This window comes from Euleptes europaea, chromosome 1 (genome assembly GCF_029931775.1).
Source record: "Euleptes europaea isolate rEulEur1 chromosome 1, rEulEur1.hap1, whole genome shotgun sequence".
Classification (NCBI taxonomy): domain Eukaryota; kingdom Metazoa; phylum Chordata; class Lepidosauria; order Squamata; family Sphaerodactylidae; genus Euleptes; species Euleptes europaea.
In genome coordinates this window covers 149242486-149259644 of record NC_079312.1, presented here as the reverse complement: position 1 = coordinate 149259644, position 17159 = coordinate 149242486, and the positions used below count along the sequence as shown (strand labels likewise).

The 17159-nt window shown below is 42.7% G+C and overlaps 1 protein-coding gene across 1 annotated transcript in view; it reads left to right on the top strand.

The window, feature by feature from the left end:
- SCN8A (sodium voltage-gated channel alpha subunit 8) overlaps nt 1-17159 on the top strand; it is a 239389-nt gene that overhangs the window by 191092 nt on the left and 31138 nt on the right. Inside the window, exon 21 of the mRNA XM_056867203.1 lies at nt 10480-10602. Coding sequence (XP_056723181.1) covers nt 10480-10602 — 123 coding nt within the window. The remainder of the gene's footprint in view (nt 1-10479; nt 10603-17159) is intronic.

The window sequence follows — 17159 nt, the reverse complement described above, 5'->3', positions numbered from 1 at the left end:
CAAAATTCTACAGGGTGTAGTAGAAGTAACCCAAAGGCCGACTGAATATTACAGTTTGCGATTGAAGCCGCATGGCTGCTGGCCCTAACCAAAACCCAGCACGTGATGAGGTGGGAATGGGCCTGGAATTCAGGCCAGTTCTAATTCTGTTATGATCTTTTGGGCTACCACCTCAGGTGTGTCTTTGTTTGATTTTAGATTGCCAAGTAACTGATCAATAAAGGCCATGAGTTAACTGTTTTAATTTGTGTGCAAGCCCGACCCTGTAAACGGCTGCATTTCTTGTTAGTAGAGCTGTTGTTGTTAGTTGGACCGCTCTCTAGCTTGTTTCCTGAAGTGCATGACTTGCCCCCAAAAGGGGGGTTGCTGCCCGGCATTGCCACCTCCTGAGCAAGTGGAACGCAGTTGGGGGCCAAGCAAGTTTCACAGCAGTGATCAAATTTACACACTTTCCATTGGCACTTCAATACCATACTCCCAGCCAATGCGCCTGTTAGTATCTGTGTGGAGCATATTAGACCAGTAGGCACGTTAACCTCATTTTGAGCCTCAACTCGTGAAGGGCCAACTTTTAATAGCCATAAGTTACCATTAATGAGGTCCCAGCGAGTCTTCTCGTTCTGAGACGCTCGCTTACAAAAGCCTCATCGTAGGCAATGGCCGCAGGATCGCCAGCCAAAGCCCTGGCTCTATGCACATTATCCTGATGATGAAGAAGGTGCCAAGCCCTCTCTGGGTAAGAAGAGGCTATGACGCTGGCAAAGATGGTGTAACCCGTTAGTCACTTGACAAAGGACCTGTTCCCCAGCCCTAAAATCCTTTTTTTTTTTTTTTTTTTTTTGGGTGGGGTGACCTGGACTTACGGCCCATCAACCTCGACTTAGCAGCCATTGCGGATATCCCCCCCCTAAACCTCCCAGGGAGGTGAATACCTGGCCTCCCTGTGCACAGGTTGTTTTGGTTGCCTCCTCGGCTTCTTAGGTGCCCATGCAGAGAGGCCCAGCATGTACGCTGCGGAAAGCCGGCAATCATCTCCCTCCCATGTGAATCAGTGGAAGAAGATTTCTCACCGTCGAAGGTAGAAGAAGATGAAGACGAGTTCACAGCTGGCTTCTGCATCGCAGCTCTCTTTTGCCTTGTTTTCTGGCTGCCTTGCCTCCTCGTTTTGGGTCGTCTCCAGTCAGGACGTCGGAGGTCAAAGAAGATGAGTCTGCCGCCGGCTTCCGCTTCGCTTCTCTCAGTTTTCCCATTATTTAACTGCCTTCCCACTTCATTTGGGCCACCTCCGTTCAGTCCTGCTCTGAGATGAAATGGAAGAATGGCTATGAGAGGGAGAATTTCTTATATCCCTTGAACGTTTTGCATGCGGCCTCTGCCAGTTGTTATTTATTGGGGCGGCCCTGAAGATCGACAGTCTGCTGGGGCCAGGAATCATAAAGCTGCTGAATTGTAGTAGATAAGTCTTTCAGCAGCCCTTGGCTTAACTTACGCTTTGCCATGCACAACTGGCTTGTAGCTGCCGCCCTGGTGTTCTAAACCCAGGGCGAGTGACTGGCCAAGAAATGATGCCGTCATGTCAGCCCCAGCATTGCCCGCACCACTGGACCTAAGGTCTGTGCGCACGGTGTTGTAAGTGAAGGAATGACGCCTGCTGTTGAAGGCCTGCTATGATGCCTGGCATGGGCCAGGCGGCCCCAAGAGCGTCTGGAAGCTCCGGCTCGCACCCTAGTACAGAGGGCAGAGCTGCACACTTGAGAGACTCCCTTGCGTTTTGAAGCAATGCTAGTCATAAAGCTATTCCCACCCAGAAAAAAGGGGGGGAGGTACAGCTAATCACTCAGGTAATCTTTGAGTGTGTAGTTAATAGTCCTGGAGGTCAATATTTGAAAGGCTCCAGTTATGCAGCTAAATATCTCAGATTGTCAAATCAGCAGGTAAATCAGGTTTGAGTATAAGCCACAAAACCCCTGCTTGTGTTTTAACATCTAATGCCAACCTCAAACTATGAGAGGGGAAAGGGGGGAGGGTGAGGTGCTTTCAATCGGATAACCAAAACATAGTTGCTGCCTTTGATATTGCACAGCCCTGTTGAAATGACAGCCCACATGCGTCGACGGTGAGGGAATAGTGCAGGGAATATGATCTGAAGTCAGTACTGTCTACTCAGATCAGCAGCGGCTCTCCAGGGTCTCAGGCAGTGGTATTTCACATCACCAACCTGCTGCGATCCCTTCCACTGGAGATGCCGGGGATTGAACTCGGGACCTCCTGCGTGCCAAGCAGGTGCTCTACCACTAAGCCACAGCCCCTCCCCGAACAGAAAGTTATGCCTGCCTCCAGTAGGAGGGGCGGTATAAACCCAGGTGCCTCCAACAGGAGGAGCAGACAGCCTAAATGCCTACCCCGAATGCCCCGTTGGGAAGGAAGACTCCCTGATTAGCGCCACCTAAAAGGAGGGTTGCCTTCTGTAAGCAGGCAGAGTGATATATTGGGCTTATAACAACTGCAAGAGCTTATAACACTATAACCTGAAGGAATTGTCGTGATGTTGCTATCCGTGTATGGTGTGGCGCTCAAAGGACAGCCCTATCAGCATGCTTGGAAAAAAGAGGGAGGGGTGAACTGATCTGTGTTGCCTGGAGATTAGTTGTAATAGGAGGAGATCTCCAGCCACCACCTGGAAGTTGGGAACCCTAGCCCAGGAGGCTATAATTTTTTTTTTTCCCGCCTCCAATAGGAGGAGCGGCAAAACTTCAGTTGCCTCCAACAGGAGGAGCAGCCAGTCCCACACCACCAGCCAAATGCTGCAGGGGGAAGGAAGGGGAAGTGGTACAACAGAAAAATGCGAGGCTGACAAGGCAAGCTCGCCCCAGAAGAACGTTAACGTCCAACCCGCTGCGGTGGGCCGTTGCTGCAAACGGAGAAGGCTGCGAGCCGTCGTTAAGGCTTCCCCCCCCCCCCCGAGCGCTCCTGTCTCACCCCCCCTTTCTTTTTCCTCACTAAGATCTATCTGGGCTTGTCCGCTCTATTCTCATTCTCTCTGTGCTTGTCCGCTCTGTCCTGCTTGTCCGTTCTCCTCTCTCTCTCTCTCGCTTCCCGCTCTTTAAGCCACCACCAAACTTTGATCCACCAGCGTTCCGCTTTCGCAAGAAAACGGAGTGAGCTGTGGACGGGCCCCTTCCCCCTTTATATACACTTGGGGGGGGCTAGCCACGCCTCCACCCAGCTCCCGCCCTCCGCCCTCATTGGTCAAGATCCTCCCAGATCTGACCAATGAGGGAGCTGTAACCGGGCAGAGCGGGCCAGGCTCCGCACGCACGCACGCGTCGGTTGGCTGGCCCCGATCCCCCACCCCTTTGCCTGCGGCCGTTCCTCCTTCCCCGGGGCAGCAACAAAGGCTCCCGAAAAGGCGGGAACCCGTGCTTCTTTATAGTGCTTCGATGTTCTGCTATGCGTATCTGCATTGGCCTAGTGGTCATACCAACATATAACAATTTACATAAAACACACCCATTGAATTGCAGTCCGAATAATGCATAAGCCTAAATCTATAACCATTATCAAGATGTATAAATTCCTGTATTTCTAATGATTGTCTGCAACTGGTGCAGCCTTTGCATTTGAAATGGCCCCTTCTCCTAGGTTGAATAGTACTTACTGGGGAATGATTTGGTTCTCCTATAACCTATTTTAGGAACCATACCACAACCAGGAATCTGGTGTAAAATATGCCAAATACCTATATACAATCTCCTTTATTTTGGTAGATAATGAAAATTCCAAGGAAAAAAACAGCATGTTGTGATCTCCAGATTTTATATGCGTAGACAATAAATCCTGTCTTGCTCTCAAGTCTGCTTTCTTACGTGCATTGTTAATGATACCATGTGGGTACTTCCTTGCTAACAACTTAGCTTGCCCCTTGTCACCAGCAACTGTATAATCCTTGTATGTCGATGAATTATGTTTAATACAAAGGAACCCTCCATATGGTACATTACATCTCAAATGTCTGCGATGGTGATTATGGTAATGCAACAATGAATTCCTATCTGTAGGCTTGGGGAAAAAACCTTAATGGACACTTTCTTATTCCACACAAATACTTCTGTATCCAAAAATGCTATACTTTCAGACTGTGTGGTCATGGAAAAATGAATGGTAGGATGTAACCCATTTGCCCATTCCAGAAAGGATGAAGAGTCATCTAAATCCTTAAAGATTAAAAAAAAATCCTCAATATACCTATAATATACTGAAATCCTATTTAAATATGGATTAGCATCATGAAAAAATATGGGTCTCCTCAAAACGTACCATAAATAAATTTGCTACAGTAGCAAGCCACTGTATGAAGTTTTATATTTTACTATAGACAAATGTGAAGTTCTGAAGAAGATTTTTATGAAACGGGATTAGGAGCTGGCAAACTGTCTGTATTTACCTACTAGTACTGAATATGATTTATAGCTATTTTTCTACCAGTACTGAAGAGATGATTTACAGCTTTATTTATTAACTGATCTACTGGTGTTACGGTACATCATTGAGGAGCTATCCACCACACATGGAAGAACATGGAAGAATTGCATAAGAACTCTTGATTCTATGCCAGTAGATTTACTGATTGTAACATTGGATGTATTTTAGTCAGTATATATAGGTAGTCATAAAGTTTTGTATATGATATATTAAATCCATGAGTATATGTCCCTCAGCCACATACTTTTTTATTTTGAGGTTTAATGAAAATGTTGGTGTGGCGTAGCTACTGGTTTTCTTGATTATTTGTTTTTAACTTTAACATTATTACTTGAAGTTGGGTTATTGATTGGGGAAACAATACTCATAAATGTTGAATTTTTCAGGTCTGGACAGCTTTGCCATGTAGTCTTTATCTGATTCTGAATATATTTGTGTGTCTTTTTTCTGAGTAATTATAAATTCTGTTAGTGCTGTTCTGTTTTGATTGTTTTAGGCAAAATGTGATCATTCTGAACACAATTCTAATATCCACCACTATACATTTTTCTGAGATTATCTTTTGAAAATGAAAATCATAACCCAGGGAAAATGGCTTTTGAATTTCATGCCAATCTTCCAGGTTTTAAAGAGAAGCCAGATATTTAGTGCCATTTGTCCTCTCCCTCGCTTGTTTTTTCCACCCTAAAGTAATACATGTTAAATGTCTGTTCTTGTCTTGAGGAAGCCTCATATCTCTGACACAGCTGCTTTAACAATTTTATATCATCTAAAAAGGACATTAAACTTCCAGATTTTTTATAAAAAAATTTAGTCCTGCATGATTCAAACCATAAGTTCACTGAAAGATCATACCAATTTCTGCACTTGAAGATGTACAATGCCAGTTTCTACTGCTGCTGTTTATCGATCCATTAAATCAGGATATTGCTCTGTTGTCAAGATTTCATTGACATCAAGCCCTGTAGTCATTTTGAGTGATTAAGGGTGATTTCAAATTCTCAGTTTCTAATGGCAACTCTGTTATAAAACTCTGATATAAAACAGTTGCACTTACCTGTAATTGGTGTTCTTTAAGTCCTCTGTACAGTAACAAATCTGGGACTGGAGTGGGATACAAATCAAATAAAAACAAAATAAAATGTTCAGTCCAAGGCCATGAAACCTTCTAAAAAACTGAGGAGCTCGGGCATTCACTCCCAGGACTGCCAAGAGGGAAGACAAAATTCCCAGGATCAAAGTTACTCTCTGAATCCAGAGAGCTGAGCAAGGGGCTACTGGAATACATAGGTTATGCATGCATGCAATGGTACATGTGTATTTGCCCATCCTGACTGAGTACCTGTTATAAAACCTAATATTGACCCACCTGTGAGCAGAAATGTGGGCAGCTTCTCTTATTCTGCAGCCTGCCCTGCGCTTCTTTTAAGCTGGTGCACTTGGAATGGGTCAGTAGACAGCCTAGCTAAGTTCCAAAGAATAGGGGGCTTCTCTTTTTATTTTGAGAGGGAGCTAACAGGGATAACTTAAAATGGGAAAAGATAGAAATTCGAATCACCCTTCTCCAAAACTGTGCTTGTCTGACTGGGCCGTGCCCCATTGCCTCCCCCTATGGCTACTTTTAACTAAAAATAGAAATATTGAGAAATCTATTAATATTTTTTAAGATAAATACCTGTTGGGGAAATTCAGAATCAGACCAAGGTGAGATGCAAACAATTTCCCCCCTTGTGCCATTTCCCTGTTTAATGTACACACTTCATTGCTGTTCACTCTGCTAAGGGAAAAAACAGACGTTATTTCTTTGCCTGTCTTTTTCTCTCCCAGATCTACTAACAATCCAGGGAGGGGGCTGTTTCAAAACAAGAAATGATAAGGGAATGCTAGAGAAAGTATTTTAAAAAATGTATCCACCCACCTCCTTTCCCTGGCCCAAGTCTGTCTCGTCCATATTGCACAACAGCTCTGTATCTTCAGAGTTTACCTCAGCTGTTCAAGGATTTACCAGCATTTTTCTGTGAGGGTGAAGAGAGAGAAAGGAAGGAAGATCTGAGAAGTTTGTTTTTGGTCCTAAGGGCAGGGAGAGGAGGGATGGAAAAGGAGTCATAGATACCCACAGGAACCAAGATGGAGTAGAGCAGGCCATAGCTTTATTGATTACAGCAGGAGCACTGACACAGCATCAGCCAACCCACCTGCCAACTGATGAAACCCTTTCCCCCACCCACTTGCTGGGGTAAACCTAGAATGGCAAGTCCAGTTGTCCCACATGGGTGCAAACCTCTGTGTGGTTCCTTTGCCACCTGAGTGTGGAGCTGGGCATGTTGCTGCAGGGCTACACCCCCAAGACCCCAGGCATGCAGGCACAGCCTCCCAAAGGATCCAACCCAATGCCTGCTGAAACTGCCTTAAAGCTGTAACAAGAACTACTTCTGGCTCTGACCCCTCCCAGGCCAGCCCCAGCTGCCCACAATTGGCTGGCTGGCCAGGAATGCTGCCCAGCCGCTGCCCAGATGGCTCCAAGCCATAGCGCGCGGCCCCCAACTGCAGCTGTGGCCAGGGACAGATCCTGTCTTTTCTGGCCCTGCTCATTACCCTGCAGCTGCAAAGCAGCTCCAGGTAAGTCCAGGACCTCCATTTATCGAGGGCTGAATGAGAGAAGGAATAGAGGGGGAGGAAGAAAGAAAAGAGAGGAAGGGTTGGGGATTTTAGTTGTGAGTGACCCCCCCACAAAAAAAGGAGAAGGTAATGTTTATGTGGTGAATGAAAATGAAAAGAAAGCAAGCAAAAAGGTCTGGTGTGCATTGGATGAATAAGAGAAAAAGAGAGAAGGTATTCTTGTCAAAGAGGGAAGAGCAAAGTACGACGGAGTGGGATGCTTGCGGTCTGCATGTTGTAGGATACTTGTGTGAATGTGGAGGTGTACAGGGCACCATCAGTAGTACTCACCTCATTACATGAATCTGGGAAGGGGGGCAGAAGAATTTTGTTTGGGTGCCTGTGCTGGCCCTCAGCTGGCCCTCTTCTAACTTAATAGTTTTGTCGGGAATACCCCCAAAGCCACGGCGCAGGTAGAACACCAGTTTGCTCAGTTCTCTGAATGTACAGTGGGGAGAGACGCTCCTCAGGTTCCACATTCTGTCCTGAGTATGTAAAGACTGCACAGAGGATACAAAGAATATTTGTATTTTTAAATCCCACAAAAACATGAACATGACTTCTCTTTAAAAGTTTCACGTTATAATATACAACTATAGATCCATGATCTATATGAGTTCTGACCTCCCACTACTATTCATTCAGGGACAGCTAAAATAAATATTTTCAATAAACATTGACCAGCAAACTAAAGGGAAATCCATTTACATTTAAGAGCACAGACTAAAACATATGCTTAACTGTCTCACTGAAATTGTTGGGGTTTAAAAGTATTTAACTTTGGCTAGATTGTGTCATCTACAGTTGCATTTTAATCCAAATTTATTCCAGGGAGCTCAGAGCAGCATACAGGGTTCTGCCTTCTCAATTTTTTAAAAAGCAATGTTTTTGAAATGTAATGTTATATTAATATATCAATTAACTAATTAATTTTTGATATTTTTGCTTTGATAGTGGAAAACAATGCTGAAATGCTATGACAAAAAGGCTGTCTTAACATTAAAGGTGTTCTGATATCATGGGAAATGTTCAAATTGCTGAACCAATCTTTACAAAAGAAATGATTTCTCTGCATCAAAGATGCATTTTGAATCACCAGTCTGTTTTTGTAAATTTTAAACAAATCTTTCAGAAGTGGGTGTTTAAAAAACAAACAAACATACATTCCCTATCCCTGCCCACTGAATTTCAGTGTGAAAAACAGGATAAGATATTTTGTAATTAGGGGGATGAACAAACATAGTATTTCTTTTAGGGATGTGTTGTAGTTATTAGGAGCCCCATGGCGCAGAGTAGTAAAGCTGCAGTTCTGCAGTCCAAGCTCTGCTCAAGACCTGAGTTTGATCCCAACGGAAGTTGGTTTCAGGTAGCCGGCTCAAGGTTGACTCAGCCTTCCATCCTTCCGAGGTCGGTAAAACAAGGACCCAGCTTGCTGGGGGTAAAGGGAATATGACTGGGGAAGGCACTGGCAAACCACCCCGCAAACAAAGTCTGCCTAGGAAACATCAGGATGTGACGTCACCCCATGGGTCAGGGTGACTTGCTTGCACAGGGGACCTTTACCTTCACTTTTATAGTTATTAAAGTAGCAGGTACACTTGCTGTACCCTCAATGCACTTGTAACATGAGAGGGAAACCTGACCTCTTCATGATGGATATTCTACATATATACACTATGGAAAGCTAAGATTAGTTCCAGATCCCTACTGAATATATACATAGTTTCAGTTCATAGGTTTACATAACATTGTTGTTGCTATTTTTTCATGGTATGCTGCACCTGTAACTCCTGTTTTCAGGAACCGCATGGGGTGGGTGACGGGGTACTCCACACACAACGCCATAGCCACAGAAATGCCTTTGTCATACGGAACCACACTATCCACTGGACCCATATGGTTCCTGCACACATACACTACTGATGCAGCATACGACATGGGAACAACAACATTGCTAATGTATGATCTGGCCAATAGTGTCCATATAATGGAAAATTGTCTTCTTTCACATTAGAAGAAGAAGAAGAAGAGTTGATTTTTATATGCTGATTTTCTCTACCACTTAAGGAAGAACCGGCTTACAATCACCTCCCCTTCCCCTCCCCACAATAGACACCCTGTGAGGTAGGCGGGGCTAAGAGAGCTCTAAGAGAGCTGTGACTAACCCAAGGTCACCCAGCTGGCTTCATGTGGAGGAGTGGGGAAACAAATCCAGTTCACCAGATTAGTGTCAGCCATTCATGTAGAGGAGTGGGGAATCAAACCCAGTTCTCCAGATCAGAGTCCACCACTCCAAACCACTGCTCTTAACCACACTGGCTCCAAGGTGTTCCTTGGAGATTCTCCAAGGTCTGAGATGTGGCATACCTACTAACGTCATAAAGCAGCCCTCAGTCCCATCAATATAAGCTGATACAGATTGGATTCTGTAAAAAATCTCCATTGGTTGAAGGGATTTTTGTCAGTGGAGCGAAATTTCTCCTGCTGCAGCCCAAACTGACCCTGAAAATGCTGCTCCTGGCAATGGGAGCCCCAAGAACAGCATGAGATGGGAACCCATAGTCTGCCACAGAGGGGAATCAGCAAAATCCTCCCTCCCTTCTATCAGCGGAAATGTTCCTTTGGATTGAACCCATTGCCTCTCAGCATTACCACAATAACAATAATAAGATGATAATATCATAATAATATAATTTTTCCACCAGAATAATTGACCTCCTAGCTTCATTGCAATCCAGTAAACAGCTAAACAATTTCCCCCATATTTGTGCTACTCATTGTGAACTTTTCAGAGGGCTAGATATTAACCTTTTTCACTCGTGTCTCTGTGATGTCACTGCAGAGGAAATGAGCAAGGTAGACCCTACCCGAATGAGAGAAGCAAGGCGGTTTGTGCAGTGTGTGTATTTATCTGTATTCTTTCTCATAGGTACCTTTAAAAAATTGTCTGGCTTAATTTAATGGGAGCTGCTGGGATCCTGCAGACTGTTAAGAGGGCGAGGGTAAGGTTCTTGTCATCCGTTTGGGCTCCTAACCTTCCAACAGACCCCGTTTCCGTCTGTGTGTCTCTGCCTCTCTCTATCTCACTTATTTTTTCCCCTTTTGTTTTATTCTTATGCCTCTCTCAACTGCATTATTTCCTTCCAGGTCGTTTCAGTGAAGTGAAGTAGGCAGCTGGTGGTCATGTCTTCGGTATCAGTCTAAATGGGGGGAGGGGGTTGTTTGGGCCTGCAGTCCAGTTTTGGGGATGGAAAATGATCAGTGCTAGGGGATTTATTCTAACAGTCTGGAACCTCTTTTTTTCTTTTTCTTTTTCTTTCTTTTCTGTTTTCTGTGTAGGTCTCTTTAGTCAGCCTTATAGCTAATGCCCTGGGCTACTCGGAACTAGGTGCCATTAAATCCCTTAGGACACTGAGAGCTTTGAGGCCTTTAAGAGCGTTGTCACGATTTGAGGGGATGAGGGTAAGACGCCATTAGCGAGCTGATCCTTCTGCATGCCTGTGGATTACGGGGTGTTTTTTTAAAGCATGCTAGAACCGATCAAACTGGTAGAAAGATATACCTACAAATAGAATCATGATGCAGCTGCTAATTTGATCACCTCCCTCTGTTTATGGCTCACTTTCACCATGCTGCACATTTCTCCCTTTTAAAAAAAATTACAAACACACACCCAAAAAAGAAGAAGAAAAAGAAGAAGAAGGGAGACATATTAAGCTGCCTCATTATTGGCCCAAACCACATGTCATTCATAGATTCTCTGTTGGCACTTGGCTGTTCTTATTTGGCCTGGCTTCTAATACCTCTAGCATCTGAGGGGGCATTTCTGGCTGTAAGTATTGAATAAGGAGAATCACCAGGTGCAAAGAAGCAGAATTCAAACCAGCCCAACTCCCCCTTCCTTAAAAATAGTAACCCAAAAAGGATCCAAAGGGTTCTAAATATTTTTTAAAATCTTAATCTTTTGTGGAATAATTCAGTACGGCAGAAAAAGGCTGGGCTGTGGGAGGAATTTAGCCACACACACACCCCAAAAAAACAGTTCTGGTTTAATTCCTCTCGTTTGCACCTCGTTGTTCTCAGTCTAGTCCGGTAGAGACTGGGCAGCCTTATCTGATAGTTCAGCTTTCCTCCCTATTCTCCGTTCCTCTTTTACCATGCTTTATGGTCCCCCTGTCCTGTCAATGTAATGTTAGCAACAAATCACAGAGCACAAAATCTGAACTTTACTGAAATGGTTTGAAGACACTGTTGCCATGTAACCTTTTTAAAGGAAATTGCCAATTTAAAAACAAACAAACTGTTATACTTGAAATAATCTCATTCTAACCCAACCCAAAGAAGTCTATCCTGGTTTGTATTTATGTAAAGGAAACAATGCAGTAATTTATTTTAAATATAGGAATTACACAATTACAATTAAAATCAGGATAAAACTGAAGGGAAAAAATAGAGAGGGTACACAGAAGAACTACAGCCATTGTTCAAAGACTTGAAAATATGCTGATTTCTTATCTAAACAATGCAGTGGTAGGAAAACAATGGTAGGAAAATGTATCCCTGCTCTTTTTTCAGGGGATATTGTCAGATTGATTGCAAATGTCTGAGTGACTTATTTTATACAGGTATCTCTTGAGTACTATCTACTTGTTCAAAATAACTGAAAAATAATTTGGATTTGTTGTGTATTTCTAATAAATGCATCTTTTGATTTTAGGGATCTTGGTGTTGGTAGATTTAGGAGTACTTTATTGGCATACATAGTGTCCGGTTTCTTTATGAAGAACCATGAAGAAATTCAGTCTCACAGCTTTTCTCATAACTCCTGTATAATTCACAGAGTTTCCGCAAAGGTACAATCAGAACGTCACTTAATTGCTCCACAATACAAGTATGGCAGGTTTTGACTGATGTAGCCCAAGTAAGGAATTATGCCAGAATTATCTGTGTCATTGAACAAAGGCCCTGGGTTATAGGAGAACACATCTGTGGTCTGAAGGTTCTGACTCTGTACCATCAAAATGTGACCAAGCATTCTGATGGTACAGGGTCAGAACCTTCAGACCACAGATGACCAAAGAATACCCTGTCTCCTTTCAGAATGATTACTCTCCCATTATTGTTCCACAACTCTCTTTTTACTTATTTCTTTTAGCATATTCATTTTAAAGACATCATGCAAGTTCTTCATTGGTGGACTGCTCTCAAGTCTCTCCATTCCAAAACCAATGTTACTTTGCTCTCTGACTTCCTGTGCCTTCATGAAGTCACAGCTTATTTTCTGAGGAGCTGTTTTGCTCTGAGATAACATGTCCTGCAAAAGGATTCTCTTTGCTGAAGTGGAATCTCAACCCCATTTTTTTTTTACCCTTGGCCTTTATACCATTGTATGATAACAATCTGATCTGTTCTCCTGTACCATTTCTCTCATTTGATTCAGGAAGGCATTTTTGCGTTCTGCTGTGGTGTAATATCTTTTCACAGTATTGGATTTTAGGAAAACTCTTGATCTCACCTGGATGGTCCAGGCTAGCCCAGTTTCTCTCATTTGATTCAGGAAAGCATTTTTGCATTCTGCTGTGGTATAATATCTTTTCACAGTCCTGGATTTTAGGAAAACTCTTGCTCTCACCTGGAAGGTCCAGGCAAGGCCAATCTCATCAGATCTCAGAAGCTAAGCGGGGTTGGCTCCTGGTTAGTAGTTGGATGGGGGACCACCAAGAAAGTCCAGGGTTACTATGCAGAAACAGCAGTGGCAAACTAGCTCGGCTTATCTTTTGCCTTGAAAACCCTACAGAGTTGTCATAAGTCAGCTGTGATTTGCCAACACTTTCCACCACCTCGATGTACATTTCCATTACAGACTTTCAAAGAAATCTGTGGGTTGCTTCCCGCAAAACATTTCTTCACGCTCAAGAGATTTTTGCACAAACGGAAACACGAGAAGTCATTGCAAGTAGCGCTGAGTCAGCTTGACTGTATCCTTCACCTCACACAAAACAGTGCAAGGTACAGTTCACCAGTATACCCCCAATAATGACCTTCAATCAAATCATATCACACTTCCAAATTGGTGTGTAATGACGGCATCTGATAGCCTTTGCATTTGTGTACACAAGAATACCGTTCGGAAAAGAAAAATCAGCACTTCATCTTACTTAAATGGAACAAATGGAACTACGTTAAGTAAAACTTCTTTTCCACTGTGGAATAGCAGGATCTAGCCCTGCATGTTTTCATTTACTGTTAGGGCATAGATCATGATGGGTAGCCTTGTTAGTCTGTCAATAGCAGCAGAAAAGAGCAAGAGTCCAATAGCACCTTAAACACTAACAAAATTTCTGGCAGGCTATGAACTTTCCATTAAATTATTCCCACATTTGTTAGGGCATAGCTTAGCTGTAGTGTACATACTTCACATGCAAGAGGCCCAAGGTTCAAATTTCTGGCCTCTCCATTTAAAAGAACTTTAATGGAAGTGAAAACTTTAATAGAAGTGAAAAAGACCCTGAGACCCTGAAGAATTGGTATCAGCTGGAATACATAGATTTATTTGATAGATTTATATCTGACTCAATAGAGCAGCTTTATGTTCTTATATGCTATCACCTCATTAGTTCAGTTAACAGGAGTGCATCCAGATGGGTCATTGCCAAAGAAGAACTGGAAAGTATACTCAGGACATTCCACTGAATTATTCCTTTATTTGTTTAAATATTTCTATATGTTCAATAAGCATTGACTGCCTATGGGAGGCTGGCAGGCAGGCACCTAACACAGTTCACCTTGTCACAGTCAAAACACCAGATCGTATGGCAATAAGAAACATGGATCATGCTGCACTATGATGTTGTAACTACCAGTTACCTTTTTCAAAGCATGCAGTAAGGTCCACAGATGATTTTCAACCACATCCATATTTACAATGCAAACACATCTCATTGGGAATGATGGAGATGCTCCAAGAAATGGTTCCAAAGGTCCTGTGTTTCTAAATCTGGGCTCTGCAGGAGGCTCTCATCTGAAGTTTCTGTTTATCAATATAACAAAGAGCACCCTGCATGCTCTTAGCTACACCAATGAACATCTTATTTTCAACAAGTGCAGTTACTGCCCCTATTACTGAGATACCTGTTCCAATGCAAATGTTTGACAGCCACTCTTTCTTAAGAATTAACATGCCATGGCCAATGCTATGAAATTTGCCCAGTTAAAAGATGATAGCATATCTTTCTTTGGACTGCAAGGCGGTTTCTTTTTCTTTGGAATACAGAACTTGAGACATCACTACTTTTGTTCCCTGCAGTTGTAGCAGCTTCTCATGAGATCTGACTGGTTCAGATTTAAGATCCTACTGGGAACTCAGTAGCTTGGCAGGATCCAATGGCATCCTGTAAATCTGTAACAGAGCCCTAATACTAAAGTATTATAAGCTACATTATAGCTGTTGGTTTTGTTTTTTACTACATTTTTACTGCAATTAGCCATCTCAGGGTGTGTGTGTCCCGCCCCCCCCCCCCCATCAATCAACTCTCACTTTTTCTCAGAATTTCCATGTGGCTGCACTGACTGTTATTAGCTATGGTCAACACATTCACCACCAATATAATATTCCCTTTTCTTCCCTTTCAGTAGTTTCAGCTCTCTGCTATTGATTCTCAGTGCAAGGAGAGGATGCGCTGAGAGATGCAGGTTTCAATTCTACGAAAAGTCACTTGCCATTCAGAATCTCTCCAAGCCTATCAACCTTGTCCCATGCTAGATTTGTGAAAAGGGTGAATGTTCTTTGGAAAAACAATTTAATTATTCAAAGTAGTGTCCAGTTTCTGGAGTCTATGCCACTTCCCTTCAGCTATGAGTATGAAATACTACAAATGGTTTCAGTGTAGCTCATAACTGTCATTACTGCATGGGACAGTAGTAAATATTAGGAGTATCAGACACTATGAATTCTTCTTAATCAACATCGAAGGGTTGATAAAAACATTGTTTTGTTTTTCATTTCATTTCTTTCCATTGCTTTCAAGCATGATGATATCTGATTTGGTGAACTTGTTGATATTTGTTGACTTGGTTTTTCAAATTCAAAGTTCTCTTTTCAAATTCTAATCCTGCAATGGCGATGATAATTTCTCTTTGGTGCTTCAGATTAAGCTTTGATTCCAGTTTGTACAAAGATGCAAGGTTTTCTATTAAACAGTAAGGTCTGAGTATTTTTCCAGGTTTCTCTGTAATGAAACTATGTACTCCTAAATCTACTTCACCACTTCCAAGTTACTTAAAAACAAAAAGAAGATGCAGCTTATGAAGTGGATATGGCCACTCTGAAAGATGTATGTTGCCATCACTGACTGGGCAGGAGTCATACCTTTGCCTTCTGGAAGATAATGATGTAGTGGTAGCACCACAGAGAGGGAGAGGAAGCTCTGAGGCAAGCAGCAAAGGGGATGCAGTTCTGGGCAGTTCTGGATCAGTATTTAACTTGTGAGAGTTGCCCCAGCTGGAGAAGGAACACTGGTCTGAAGCTTTGCCTTCCCAAAGCCCCATGGAAGGGTTGGCTACTATAGTGAACTGAAAAGTATCAGCCACAGACTTCCCAAAACATCCTGTGGATCTGTAAAAGAAGATAATAGAATAATCAAGGGAGCTGGTGGTAAATCAAATGGAGTGTCCCATGTAAGCCAGTTGCCTGCCTGATCAGAGGGATCAGGTATGCCAGCCTCCAGGTGGGACCTGGGGATCCCCTGGAATTACAGCTCATCTCCAGACCACAAAGATCAGTTCCCTTGGAGAAAATTGATGCTTTAGAGGGTTGCCTCAATGGCATTGTACCCCACTGAGGTCCCTGTCCTCCTCAGGCTTCATCCCCAAATCTCCAGGAGTTTCTCTACCTGGATCTGGCAACCCTACCCCCCATCCCCAGGGGGTGACATGGCAACCCTATCAGAGGCTCACAGTCCCTTGTCTCTTTATAGGACATCTCACACAGTTATTATAGATATACTATACACCTAAATTATTTAAAATTTGATTTGTACACATGGTAGATGATAGACACTGATTCATTTATCTAAATAAATGTGTTGTCGTTGTAACCAAGCAAAGAGTCCATAAAATATATTTATAGGGTTGGATCATAAGGTGACATTCTGCCAGGATAAATCTTAAGCTGGTTTTTCCAGACTAAACCCATTGATTTCAATGGGCTTGGACTGGAGTAATTCTGCACAGAATTTCACAATAAATCATCAGTAAATGATCCAGTTACCTGTAAATCAAATCTTTATTATCTTATAATAAGGTAATGAAAAAGAAATTTTACCCCCTCTGATTATATTACTATCATGAATCTCTTTCGACTAGGTATTTTAAAAGAGCCAGTGCAGAAATAGATACATCCACCAAAGTGTTTTCCCCAATGCAGGCCAAGATAGCAAATCTTTTTTTTTTTTAAGGCTAATGTGCATTGCCATAGAGTAATGCAGATGAGATCGCATTGATGACTGTAACTTTCAGCTTCACATCATGATATGGAGAAATTGCATGTGTGTCTGATCTGCATAGGTAATTTCTAATCCAGCAAGGAGACGTCATGAGGACAAGCCTGTTTCCATGCATGGATGTTCCTTCCTGAATCAAGACGAGAATGTTTCAAGGAGGAACTTGAGCATTTCTAGTTGGGTATCACTTTTTACAGCTAAATTAGGGGTTGTAAAATCTCATACATTTCAGCTAACCTGGAACTCCTTCAATTTCCCATCATCTTCATTGCTAGATCTTTGGCACTGATGGAGAAAGGCTGATTAACTAAATAGATCACAGTTCTAATGAAGTCTGATTGCCTATTACCTGCTAAACAATTTGAAGAGCACAATAGTCACTTATAGTTTTAGTTCAGCAAAACAATGCCTGAAGAGAATTAATTTACTGGGCAGCACTGCAGTGTTTCCCACTACTTGTAGTAGAAACCAAATGATACCGTCCAAAAACCAAGTTTACAGGGACAGATGAACAGTAGC